The 14,462-nt window shown below is 32.3% G+C and overlaps 1 protein-coding gene across 4 annotated transcripts in view; it reads left to right on the forward strand.

Annotated features, from left to right (window-relative positions):
- Window positions 1-546: 546 nt before the first annotated feature.
- Window positions 547-14,462, forward strand: part of LOC132722972 (septin-2B-like) — a 57,707-nt gene continuing 43,791 nt past the window's right edge. Inside the window, exons 1-2 of one of the 4 annotated variants that reach the window (XM_060707597.1) lie at window positions 8,424-8,577; window positions 10,581-11,152. In XM_060707597.1, coding sequence (XP_060563580.1) covers window positions 10,985-11,152 — 168 coding nt within the window. In that variant the 5' untranslated portion in view covers window positions 8,424-8,577; window positions 10,581-10,984. Of the gene's footprint in view, window positions 702-8,423; window positions 8,583-10,580; window positions 11,153-14,462 lie in introns of those variants that run through there. The other 3 variants (XM_060707598.1, XM_060707600.1, XM_060707601.1) reach the window with 3 other exon arrangements.

Below are 14,462 nucleotides of genomic sequence, written 5' to 3' on the forward strand. Positions count from 1 at the left end.
GGATTATTAAATGCTATTAAGCCAAAGATAGTTTATTAACAGAAAGGACCATAATTCTTTTCTTGTCCAGGTTCTTTTGTATGAATAATTGTATTATTATTTTTGTGAGAGGAGCGAATAAATATCATAGGATTATGGTGGTAAATTAAAGTGTATTTATAAACTATTGTAAAGCATGTGGTACATATAGTACGGTTAGGCATTTGGTATTTAGCAAATATAGATCATTAATTCAGCAAAAAATTGGAGAAAGTTTTTTATTGTATTCACAGTTGGCTGCCAGGTCGGGATAAATTAGATATTTTTATAGGAGATTTTGACATTTTATTGTGCTATGCCTTTTTTTGTGGCGAACTAATTGGCAGGAATTTATATATATTTATATTGTGTTGTAAAAATATCGGGATATAAGCAGTTCTTAAATAAAATTACGGCAAAGTGTTGTGATAGAAAAGCAGAAAAACAGGTGCATTAAGAATATTAACTCCTAAAGAAAATTTACTTGATAAAAAAATAATAAGTGTTGCGGAAAAAATCTAATATTTGTGATATAAGGTTTTTAGTTTGGACTTTCGAGTGTAAGTGATTCTTGGATATTAAAAGTTAGTGAAGACAAAGTTACATAAATGAGGATGGATGAAAATCTGCCGGTGAGGCCCCCACCAATACCTGCAGATAGTTCACCAGTGAGGCCCCCTCCGGTAAGTGCTTAAATTGTTTCAAAGTTTATCTAATAAAGTCTTGTTTAGTTTATATGGAATATTTATTTGAAAATGAAAATGATAAATATTTGTTCTGGCATCAAAGGGCACTGCTGAACTAAGAGGTGGTGGTGGTGGGGTGGGGGGATGGGGGTCTTGTTTGAACTCTTACATTATTTTAACCCTATGAACTGTGGGAGTTTAAGTTGTTGTTGAATCAATGTATTTAAAATCCCAAGAGGATGCGTTTTCTCTATGAATTGCTTTTGTTAAAGGTCTGGCTAAGAAACAGATTTGCAAAATGTATAAATATTATAAATTCAGGAAGATGTATTCTTCTTTTATATGTAAACAGATGTCAAGTGTTCTTTATAATGTTATAATCCTCTTCAAGTCCATTAAATTATATATTATGAACATTGACTGTAGTTTTCCACAGATTTGATGAACTTCAATAATGATGTATATTTAGTAAAATGCTATTAGTATATTTTTTCCCATACTTATTCAGAGATCTGCCGAGGACGCGATTTTGCGCCATTGGCGCTAAAAAAATGAGAATGGCGCAGGAAAATCGGCAGCAAAGGGCCATGGGCGCATCTTAAATCTGTGCCAGACTTATAAGAAAACAAAACTGTCTGCTGGGTTATTTAGTCATCCAGTCAAAACTGGTACTAACAGCAACATGTTACCCATGCTCCTGTAATAACGCATATTCTTGAGTTTATCAATTCCCCTATAGCTTTTGTCCATGCATGTCATCTACTTACCGCATTTCTTCTCATAATCCCTTTCCCACACAGATACTCATTTCTACTACCGTAAATTTAATCCAATAAAACAAACAAACAAATTATACAACTACTTAATATTTAAAATGATTATCGGTAACTGAAAAAAAAGTGTTGCTATGTTAAGAAATGCTGTAAGTTACAGTATAATCTGACAGGTGTTCAACTTGATCAACCCTAAGGTCACTCAAGTTCACGTGAGTTTTGGCTGATGAAGTGTAAAAAAAGATGTATATTTCGTCATCAGAATGTTTGACAGGGTGATTAACCAATCAGAGAAACATTATGCATGACTTTTTTCATGATCAAAAGGTCTGTCGGCAAATGTCTTTGATGTATGCTGTCTACACAGAGGCATACAAGGGGCAATAAAATTCGTCAATATACAGTGGTAAGGGACATTTGGTGCAAAGTAGGAACAATTAAATGGATAATGCACAATATAAGACATTACAAGTAAGAACCAGCAATTATGTGAATAAATTTGCATATCAAATTTTTGAGCAGCCATTTAAAAAAAAATTTCATTTTTGCCTGCAATTAATATTAGTTAGAAAGTTACCATGTAGGCATAATTTTTAATTATTGGTAAAGTACTGAATTATAAGTGAACCACTTGTTATAAAATATGATTTAAGTTTTATTACCGGGGCAATTCAATTATCTACAAACTTTTTAACAGTTATTTTGGTCAATGTTTTCCCAAGGCCCATACTTTGGTAAAAATGGCCCATCATTTTCAGACCAAGTGGGCCCAGGGCCCAGTACTTTCAAATTCTTGGCAGATCTCTGACTTATTATATTATAGCAGTGTCAATATTTAGGGGGGAGGATAATGAACAAATTATGCTTAACCAAATTTTAACAATTTTGAGACGCTGTGTTTTAAGATGCTAGTATAAAGGCGTTTATATAGGAGATATGTTTATTGACTGTTTAACGTGTTTTGTCAGGTACAAATTTGAAGTAAAAGTGAAAAAGCAACAAAAAGTACATTAAGGGTAGATGCCGCAAACAAATTTGAGGTAAAAATCAACTGAAATATAGTTAAGTTGGCAGTTAAGATGGATGCCAGGTGCATATTTTGTGGTAAAAGTCCAGCAGAATTAAGTTAAGATTATGTCAATTGCAAATTTGAGGTAAAAACAAACAAAAGTACAGTTAAGGTCAATGTCAGATAAATTTGTGGTAAAAATCCTGAGAAACAGAGTATTGATGGATTCTAAGTACAAATTTGAGGTAAAAATCAACAGAAATACCTCTTCAGTAAGACGTCTTTCATAATCTGTTGAAATCTTAGAAAATATTACCATTAGATGCAACTGTGCATCAAACTTTTCATAAAGACAAGAAACATGTTTTAGCAATATAATAATGCAGGGTACAGAAGTTGGCAGAGTTTACCAAATGTAAATGGACATATTATAATTGATGGAGGAACTTACATGTAAACTATATGTATCATATTGTAAGATTTAAGGAAATACAATGTCATTGTCTGAGATTGATTAGGGTCTATTTAATTCTTCAGTATCACATGACATTTGAAACATGGATAGTTGTCAATTATAGCAAACCCAGTAAGACAGCTGCATTCTTTAACATGATGGATTGAAAAGGGAGGTAAATCCTACTGGACTACTAGATTTATAAAATCTTGTAAAGGGAGGCTACTTACGTAGAAAACTGATGATAAATTTGACTGGATTACTTCCCCTTAATTAGAAATAAAAATGTTTTGGCTTCTGAAATAAATGTAATTTGAAGAAATTGTATTTTTACATGTTAAATTGAAAAACCTTTTGTTGAATTTCTATTAAAGGATTCAATATTCTTTAAGGGGAAAGGATTCAATACTGTAGAATAATTTGTTTTTTCTAACTTTGAAGAAAATACACATTCAACTTTATCAAGTGTATATTCAATGGCACACCTACTACAATATTCAGTATCATATTACCACCCTTATGTAAATATATATACCCTGTCTTGTTTTATTAGCACCTCTTGAAATTCCTGACTGAAATATAAAATATTTTCATAAATATTTCCTATCTCTAACTCTTTTGATGATTTCTAATTTATTTTGATGATGAATATTATATTTGAAATTCAATACATTATCATAATATTATGATAGAACAAGAAGTGTATGCTATAAAAATTAGAAAAGTTAATAAATTTTGCCTTATTGAACCTGCTGTTGAAAGAATTGAAAAATATACATGTACAAATATGGATGAAAAATCATAGTCATACCCATTTCAAACTGCATGCACCCAGACTGAACTGCTTTCATATTGCTATGTTTTGTTTGTTTGTTTGATTTTACGCCATTTCTCAACAGTATTTCAGTCATATAGACGGGTAGTTTCCTAACCATATTGCTATGTAATCATATTGTATACTATGGGGTGTCTATCACTGAGTGGTTAAGGTTGTTGACTTCAAACCACTTGCCTCACACAGCTGAAGGTTCAAGCTGCACAAGCGTCATCAGTTTCTACATGTGAGAAAGCTATCCAGCTTAGCTTACAGATCGTCGATAGTTCTTCTCAGGTGCCTGTTTGTGCCTGAAATAATGTACAGAGTGGCACCCGAGGTCTTCGCTTGACTGTGGGCATATGACCTATACTGTGTTGGTGCAACATAAAAACCAACCTAAAAAAAAAACTGTTCTTCTCACCTTGGCATTTGCATAGCAAAAAAAAATTTTTGTTTGCTTTCTCTATATTCACTTGAACATAATTATATACTTCACTGATGGTACATACAATGTACATGTCATTAAAGTTGTAGATATAATCATGCCTGAGCATTTTCCATGCATTTTACCATAATATTATAAGATGAATTAGAAATATTCCTGCTTGGCTTGTTATTTAATTAGTTTTAGCACTGACGATTAGTGCTTTATTGTCAGCTTTTGTAAGGTTAAAACATGATGTCTGTCTGTGTGACTACTCTTCTGTAATGTACATCTTGCATGTCTTGTGCAGTCTTTCTTGCGTCTTTACCAAAATTTCTTGAAACAAGATCTCTTGAACCATATAGTAGATTTTGTTCAAACTTCACCGGAATAATCTGTAGGTAGGTTTCTACAAAGTTGTGTAAATGGATTCAGTAATAGTTTTGCGTATAATGACATCACAGAGTCCTGGTTTTAGAGTTCACTTGATACAATCTAAAATAGTAAAACAACATTAAATCATCTTCTGTGAAACTGCATGGCCTATAGCTTAGATAATTGATATGCAGCATTGCTGAGTGGACCCTGACAAAATTTATATAAGTCATGGCAATAGAAATGACTAGAGATAAAAATGGCTGGACCTTACAATGTGACCATTGCATAGAAGAATGTAACTTTTACACCAGTGGAGTTCAGGTGAGAGATGTTGGGCCATCATGGACCTCTTGTTATTTCTTTATTCAATAAAATCAATCTCTCCCCATATAGTACATGTAACTTAATTAATACTGGAATTTTCTCCCATTTTAATTATCCTTGACTGAAATCTAGAACATTGAATTCCATGTAAGATTTTGCAACTTTGCAGTCTCAATAAAATTTGATGACTAATCACTTTTAACTTTCTTGTCTACAGTAAATTTCTAGACAGATGTACATATTAAGTTGCGATTGACAGTCGTACATTCTCGCAGTTGTTCAATCAGATAAGTTAAAAAAATTTCATTAAAAAAAATTGATATATACATTGAAATAAAACTTGGTCTGTAATAGAGGCAGATTTACATTTAATGTAAAAGTTTTAATGGTTAGTTTCACATTTACATATATTTTCAGATAGCGAAATGAGATTAGAAAACCTGATAATCTCAATTTAAAATCTCGAACGTTACCTCTCACTGCAAATCCAGGCGTCAAACAACCATAGGGTGAAAATACTCGTAAATTATTGCATGCAGTAATAGTGTCAGAAATATTTTAATTATGAAGTTTTTAATTTAAATTTGAAGAGACCTACTAAATACATGTAAAATATACATTTTTGGTACTGTGCGAAAGTTGTGTACAATATATTCATTAAATTTGATACAAATTTGATATTCATATTGATTTAATTTATGAATAATGTAATTTATGCCGTTTTGTTATGCGAATGCAATAAAAATTGACTGGCAATATTTTAGTTGTGTAACATGGCATGTACTTCAGTTTTGTGGCTCACTTGAAAACGGGTTTTTGATGTATTTATTTGATGTGGGGATACATTTCGCCATATTAAATTCATCGATCTACCCACAGATCTTATTGCCAGAATGTATATAATTGTGTTTCAAGGATGTTTAGGATTGGGCATGTAAATACTGTAAAATAGATCTTTGAGCCAGTAACCAAATTCTTCTCCTTTCCAAATTCAGTTTGACTGGTTTCTACTTGGCTACTGTCATATTTGACTTCCATCTATAGAAGTTTGGGAGCCCTTTCAAAAAATATGTGCAGGATTTTCATTGTTAACAGATTTGCGATCCATATCATTGGTTGAAAAATAGGTTGTAATTTTTAGCCTGTAGATTAAAATATCCCCCTTGACCCTTGGTCAAATGGGTTGTTTTCATTGGCACATCTGTTTCCTCAAAAAAAATGAAAACCCTTATGTGACATTATTGAACAAATATTGATGCAATTATTGATTCCCTCTGAAATGGTTGGCACTTTGGAATTTTGACTCAATTGTTTTTTTTTTATATAACTGCACATATCTGGAGTCATTTGCTTGTTACTGTCTTGAGTCATTTGTTCTATACTGTATGATTGTGTTCTTAACTGTCTGGTGTTATTTTTTTACTGTCTAGAGTTATTTTTTCCTCACTTAACGTCTTAAGTGCAGTCATTTTCATTTCATTGTCTGGAGTCAGGTTCAAGTTCACTGTCTAAAGTCATTTGTTTATCAGTGTCTGAAGTTTTCTAGTGTCATTTGTTCTTCACTGTCTGGTGTCATTTGTTCTTCACTGTCGGGTGTCATTTTATCACTGTCTGGTGTCGTTTGTTCCCCACAGTCTGGTGTCATTTGTTCCCCACAGTCTGGTGTCATTTGTTCTTCACAGTCTAGTGTCATTTGTTCTTCACTGGCTGGCGTCGTTTGTTCCTCACAGTCTGGTGTCATTTGTTCCTCACAGTCTGGTGTCATTTGTTCTTCACAGTCTGGTGTCATTTGTACTTCACTGTCAATTTCTGGATTTATTTGTTTTTAACTGTCTGTTATTATTTGTTCTTTACTGTCTGCAGTCATTTATTTGTTCCTCACTTGAAAATAATATAAGTTTTATTGCATCTTTTCAATGTCTTTCAACATATAAAGTCATTTGTCTTGTACATTTGTATTTGTTTAGAACTCAGGAATCCTGATAAGTTTACAACACGTTTTCCATACATTTAAAAACAGGTGTTTTCAACAAAAACAGACAAGTTTGCACTCAAGTGCAAGATAAATGCTGGCATATCCAATTCCACGTAGAAAAGTCATGTCTTGGACCACTTGATAGTTTTCCAAAGGTTTTATTTATTTATGTTAACCATTAAGATATATTAAGAGCTTTGCAACTATTTTAAAAACAATAAGCAATCAGTAAGTTTATACATGTGTATCGCTTTATAAAGTGGACTTTGCCTGTTTTAATTATTGGAAACAATCCATTGTCTTTCATAGGGATGTCACAGGGAAGATAATTTGTACTTTAGGTACATTGTATACTTTTAGTTAAAACATGCAGATAAGGCATTTTTCTATTTGTTTTGTTAAAGAGAGAAATCTCTCACTTAGGAGGCACTTAAGACAAGTGTGAAAATCATACTGTTTACAATTTGAAGTATTGTGACTGGCCGAATTATATATAAGTTTGGCCGGGACTTGACTACTATACATGAATATTTAACTTGTACATAAAGATGTTCACGATTTAATCCTAAGTGTGTAAGTGCAATCGCTTTGCAAACTTCCGTATATTTGTATTATAAACTTCCAAGAAGCTAAGAGTTAGTAACAATTCGTGAGGAAGAAAATCGGTGATAATTAATGATTATATTGTGATAATTATTTGTCTTGAAAAATCTGAAAAATAAACACTTTTTTTTGACAACTTCAGACTTTAAAAAGGTGTCTAAAGGTTGTTGTTTTCCATTTGGATATCAAATGACAGGATCAAACCCTTGACCCGTAGTTAGACCAATTCAGTCTTACCAATTATATAAACCACAACAGCTGTTGATATTTTTCAAGTTGTTGTATGTTTGTTTGTTTCTTTCTTTGTTTCATTTTACGCCTTTTCCCAACAGTATTTCAGTCATATAGGCGGGTAGTTTCCTAACCATCGTTCCTGGAGAGTTACACCAGTACTAGACTGCCTTCCTACGTGCTAAACTACCAAAGCATCTCCCGTGGATTGAACCCACGCCAGAGAGGAAACTGTATTAGAAATCATCGACTCTAACCCCTAGACCACGGAGGCAGTCTGATATGTTTCAAGAGCAAATTTAATATAACTACTGTCTTTCCTGAATGTTGTTGTGTTTTGCACTCCTAAATAAACTACTAAATTTGTGTACTGGATTTCTCCTGCTTAGAATTTAAAACAGTCCAAAGGAAGTTTAATGAATTTCAATATCAAAATACAAAAATTAAGCCACCTACAGTATTTGAGACATCTGTTCAAACAGCATGATTTTGTGTCAGTAGTCAGTACTGGTGGCATAAAGGCATTCCAGCAGGGTCAAATTAAATGTTTCATCATCAAAAAAAAAAAAAACAAAAAAAAAACTATTTATTTCCCTTCTTATATTCTAAAAATAGAAACCTAACATGGAAATTGTATCAAAAATGATTATTAATGTCCCAAATGATGCACAAAATTTATTGCTTGCGAATTTCACTCTGTCTACAGTAGGATGTAAAAAAAAATATGTGAAGAGGGCCGTTATTTTCATGATCATTGTCAAAGGACTTTTATAAACTTTTCAGCAAAGAAAGTGGGTTTTATTTGAAGTACAATTCAAAGAGTGATCAAAACTGGATTTATATTAAGTTACTAAGGCATCTATTTGCTGTAATTTGATATTTAATGTAAGGTGATTGATTTGTAGATGACAAGAAAGTTTTGCTAGGAATTTATTGGGATATTTTATATTATATGTGTGTGTGTTTAAAGAGGCAATCAGATTGGTTATCTTGTTCAGACTTCCCGAAAGTTAAAAAAAATCGTCAGACATTTGGTCTGACAAACCATGAAAATCTGTCGGACCGAAACAAAATCTGTCGGACCAAATAAAAATGATCAAAATCAAAGAAAAACTTGTGTTTGTATTTCTAAGACATTTTTTGTTTTTTATTTTTTCACCGTAAAAATCGGCACAATCCGTACAGTGCATTTTCATCTCCTCCCTGTCATACACCAATGATTCATGGTTCTGCTTCCATTTTTCATTAAATTTTGTCTCAGGTCTTTTCTTTTCATCCTTTTATTGCTGTTCTGCGCACTCTTCTGACGTAGATTTTTGGTTTTTCCCAGGTTTGGCACCTTTAGCGACGCCATTTTGTATACATGCGGCTTGGATAAAAGCCGGACAATCGGACCGATCCGGAATAAAAAATTGTCGGACCAGATCAAAATTTATCGGACATGTCCGTCGGACCGACGTATTTCGGGAAGTCTGCTTGTTTGGTAATTTGTAAAGCTAAATTTTTAAGTAATTGAATTTAAGATAAAATCATTGATTGTACAGGAATTTTCTTAAATTTTGGAAGACTTATATTTAAATACATGTGTATTATTTTGTAACATTATTTTTATTTTCTTGAATAATGCAGGCCTTTCCCTGGGATTACAGTACTTTTGTGGAAGTTTAGATTGGAGCATTGTAAAATTTTTACTTAAACATGAATCAATTTTGTTTAAAGCAGAATTTTATAATATTTAAGAGTTAAAACTCAAAAAAGTGTAAAAGTTAAAGTTTGCTTTGTAGTCATCATAATACGTTTATAATGTTTGTCATTTTTGCTGCACTTTAAACTTTAAGTGTCAACCATTTTGTATTTAGTTACAATTGAAATTTGAAATGTTAGACCACATACAGGCCACGCGCGACAAAATGTTATTGAAGTAAGTGGATGTCTAACATTTTTATGGATTTATTATCATCCTGCTATGAAGATGATCTTATATTTAATTTTTATGTTGGTGGTACCAGTATTTTTTTCGGTACTTAATCCATCCAGCCTTTTTGCGTCACTGCTGGTGGCGAATCTACCCATGTGACCAGTGCCAACCAGCGGAAATTCATCCATGTTGTCTGATCATGATTCGCACTGATTGCTTTTTTGTCAGTACTTATTTTAAAGTTTTCCCTAAAAACAATCAATGGTTTAGTCCAGATTGAAACAAAAAAGTTCATTTGTGGTTAAAGGGGGTTTATAATTTGTCAAAGGAACATAGGGCAGCATCCAGTTTGGTGCATGTACTGATTTATTTAAATAATTTAGAAATTTGGAATTAACTTATAATATTGATGCTTTAATTGATAGTTTCTGTATATCAGAAAAAAAAAGTTTTATAACTTAACTTTTGTTCTGCAATACGTAAATTTCTTCATTCAGCCAACTTGCATTATTTTTTAGCAATTCAATTTCTGCTTTAATTGGCCGACTGCATGCTTAGTCAGAGAAGGTGATAAGTTAAGTGGATTGGAATTGAGTTTAAATTGTTACACAATTAGATATTGGATTGTTAAATTAATGCTTGCAATTTGAGAAGAAAAGTAAGAGAGAATTAATTTTAAGGCTTTCGAATTTTTTAATTTTTTTTTTATAGAGTATTTAAGGAAGTTCTTAATAAAATTGTTTAATCACTTAGATCTCCTTAGTTTAATTATGATAGTTAATAATAATTTAAGTAAATTTAAAAAAAAGAAAAGTTGTGAACATGCAAATTTGCTCGTTAAAGATATCTCAAATGTGAAGATTATCATGCTGTATGTCCAAAAATAAAATCTTCTTGAAAATTGAGGGGTATTTTTTATTACCAGTTGGGCAGGCAGCATGTAAGACAAATTATTTTATTGGCCTTGTAGTTAAGTGAATTACTAAAGAAAGATGGTGACTGCACATACACTGTTGCTTTGAGACTTGTAAGATGTGATTAGTCACAGGGATTGTGCTGTGAACGTATATATATGAAAAACATTCGTAATGGTACAGATATGTTGTGAATATTAGACCAGGATCAGGAAGATAAATATATTTACTGTTACAAAAATGACAGGAATGATCTCTTAATTCTTGGAACAATTACAGTATGTGCACAAGTGATTTAATACGATATGAAAAGGGGAGGTAATTTAGATAAGGATTTTAAATTTTATCAGTAATAATTACCTAAAGACTACATGGATTTTATTTTTCGTTTGTTCGATTCTAAAAATATTTTTTTATAGATTTTGTTTGTTGTTTTTGTGATAAAAACTAGCGATTTATTATGAGTGATATAGTTTTGAACGAGGTGAAACGTTCGGACTCGAACTGTAGCCGAGTGTCGTCTGCTGGAAGTAATGTGTCGTCTGAACCTTCCTCTCCGGGAGAAGCTTTTAAAGACTTGAAACTTCGTAAAACCGGAGGTGAAATATTGCTATCTCGATATCTAAAGGTAAGTTTCAAAAATTTAAGTCAATGTATATTTTTTTGTTGGTAAACATATTTAATATATATTAAGTACATGACTGCATGTATTTTGAAAATGAAAGCAAGGAGATGCCTTACAGTAATGTATACCTGAACAGAGGCTGACATTGAACTGCGGACTCTCATGCAACTATTGCAATATGTCATATCTCAGATACTTCATCTACTGACCACTTTCATGAATCTATAATGCTTGACAGAGCGCTAAAGATTCTATATTATTTGGTAAAAATTGAAATATTTTAAGTTGTCAGGCACTCTGATCTTTTGTTAGAGGGTGTACCAGGAGGAGTTGCTTCCTTTGATAGGATTTTATTTATTTTTGATTGTCCATGAGAGTGGTAGGGTTGGTTATTTATGAGAGATTATGCTTTGTTTTCTCAAAGTCTATATTATTATATTCTCTTAATTAAAAAAATGAAGGTAGGGTCTGATTTATTTTTGAAATTTATGTTGGATATTAGCAATAGTCCGTTAGCCCCTGAAGTGTATATTCCAATCTGGTAGTCCGACCGGCCTAGTGGATTCAAATCCGAATTTCTTACACTGCTAGGGCGTTGCAAAATATTTATTTTTTCTTCTATGATTTAGCTGTTGAAGAGATGATTTGATAAATTAACTCTGCATATGTCACAAATTTGATTTAATCATATAGCAGGTTCTTTACATGACAAATAATATCCATATTGTACTGTTGTAAGTGGTTTATGTGAAGAAGTTGTTGTTATGATACAAAGGGGACAATAAATCTAACTGTTACGATGAGAAACTTGAGACCGCAATAATGTGCGATGATATCTTGACAATCTATTTTTAGTAACAAAATGATACTGCATGTGACAGTGTGAAAATGTTCACATACAATTTTTCTGAGCATTTATTTGTTATTATTATTTTTTTGCGTAAGTGCCTAGTGCAAAGCTATTATGTAAGTGTTTATTAGGCGTGAGAAAAAACTTGGAAAAGTGGTCAAAAATTCATAACTTATGGTTGGCCTACCGTATTACGTCTTTATACAAAAAAAGCAATTTAAGGGTATGTCACATGGTGAGAAAAATGTGCAGCCTGAAAGGGACTTGAACTTAAGGGACCCTAAGAACACCAATTAAGGCTGTTTACTGATAACTTTTCATCATTAAAGACCAAGAAGTTAGGAAACTTTCATTTAGGAAATAGAAAATACACTTCCACTCAAGAAGGATGAATATAGGTAGCTTTTGATATTACATACTGAAATTTTAAAATGGATTTGTCCAGCTTTGAATTTAGGATCGTACTGTTCATTGTGAATATTAGAGGTGATTTATTATTTGTAATCAAGCTTAGCAGATTACCGAGTCTGGTCAAACTGTGCAGATGTTGTGCAGGCTTGTCAGCAGATATATTTTGATGGCATGCAGGCAAATCAAAGTATGATTTTTGCCATTATACAAACCTCAGAATTAAATTTTGAGCATTTTGCATCTTACTGTGGTAACACGTGTCATAAATGTATATTGAGTTGTTGATTAAGGTTGAAGAGGAGGAAAAAACGGAAAGTGAGAATTTTTGCGTAGCCAGGAGTGCTCTGACTGGTTTTCATGATAAAACATGAATTTATAATGTTTGTTATTGCAACATACTAAAGTATATGATGCTGTAGGTTGGGATTTAGCATCTGTTATTTAACCCTGTGTAAAATAGATCTATAGTAAAACTTGTGTTTTTTGGCCATTTTTCTGATTGACTTAAGTGGTGTATTAAATATATATTTATATTGTTTCTCATCCTGCATTTTTTTCTGAGTTCGAGTTTTATATTTATTTCTTGGATTTAGTTATTACCTACATAATATATGTGTCTTAAAATGATGTTTTAAGGTCTTGAATAAATGCAAGAGAAAGAGTATACATTTGTATATTATACTTCTTTCGTCCAATGCAAGGGAGATAACTTTTGACTATACTCTGCATAGCAATTAATTCTTAACTCCTGATGAATAAATTTTGCTAACACAGTGGTGTCCCTTTCATCAAAAGCAATATATAAAATATTATTTTAGAATACACTTTAAGGAAAATGATCTCAGTTGCCTCCCTTACATTGATATTAAAGCAACTGATCTTCCAAGTATCTCTCTAAATTATGATATTTAGAAACTTATTCCTGGAAGATACCACCAATGTTTGTAGCATTTATATTGTAAGACAAAACAATATTTTTTGAGTTAATAATATTGTTCTGAGATTTTTAATACAGTCGGCATCGTACTTGCGGCCACCTTTATTAAGCGACTTTTTTATTAAGCGGTCGCATAAAATCCCTCCCGATGATTTTTAGCTCGACTTTTCTATGAAAAGGGGAGCTATCCTACTCGCCCCGGCGTCGGCGTCGGCGTTAGCGTTGGCGTCACACCTTGGTTAAGTTTTTCGTACCACCCCACTTTATTTCAGAAGTATTACAAGTATGGCTTTGAAACTTACCATACTTGTTCACCATCATAACCTCCATCTACAGACAAGAGTACATAACTCTGTCAAGGTTTTTGACAGAATTATGGCCCTTTTTTGACTTAGAAAGTGTATTGAGCTTGGTTAAGTTTTTTGTACCACCTCACTTTATTTCCAAAAACCATTGGAGGTATTGCTTTGAAACTGACCATACTTGTTTACCATCACGACCTTCATCAACAGACAAGAGGGACATAAACTCTGTCAAGGTTTTTGACAGAATTATGCCCCCTTTTTGACTTAGAAAATACATTGAATATGGGTAAAATCCACTTATTGCCTTAACCCTTTGAGATATTGCTTTGAAACTTTTAATGCTATTTCACATCATTACCCCCATCTGTACGCAAGAGAAGGTAACTCTGTCAAGGATTTGTTTTTAAAAAATTAAGGCCTTTTATCGACTTAGAATCTTGGTTAAGTTTTTAGTAACCAGTCCACTTTTTGACTGAACTGTTTGAGATATTAATTTGAAAAGTTGGAATACTTGTTTACAATCATGATTCCCAAACATGTTCAGGAGAAGGTAATTCTGTCAAAGATTTTATTTGAATTATGGCCCTTAACTGTCAATGTTTTGTATTATAGGCAAGCACACTAAAAAACTTAAAAAATCTAAAAAAATTCATTCCTATCCACTTGTTCACTTTACCATAAAATTATGTCATATAAACATTGCTGTAATATTCAAGGGTATCAAAACAACTAGTTCACTTTAAAAAATACAGAGATTCTTGTATTGCCTTTTACTGGCAAAAAACTTTTTTATTGGCAAGCAATAAAAAA

Source organism: Ruditapes philippinarum, unplaced genomic scaffold, assembly GCF_026571515.1.
Source record: "Ruditapes philippinarum isolate M1 unplaced genomic scaffold, ASM2657151v2 ctg3842_1_1_1_1, whole genome shotgun sequence".
Taxonomy (NCBI): domain Eukaryota; kingdom Metazoa; phylum Mollusca; class Bivalvia; order Venerida; family Veneridae; genus Ruditapes; species Ruditapes philippinarum.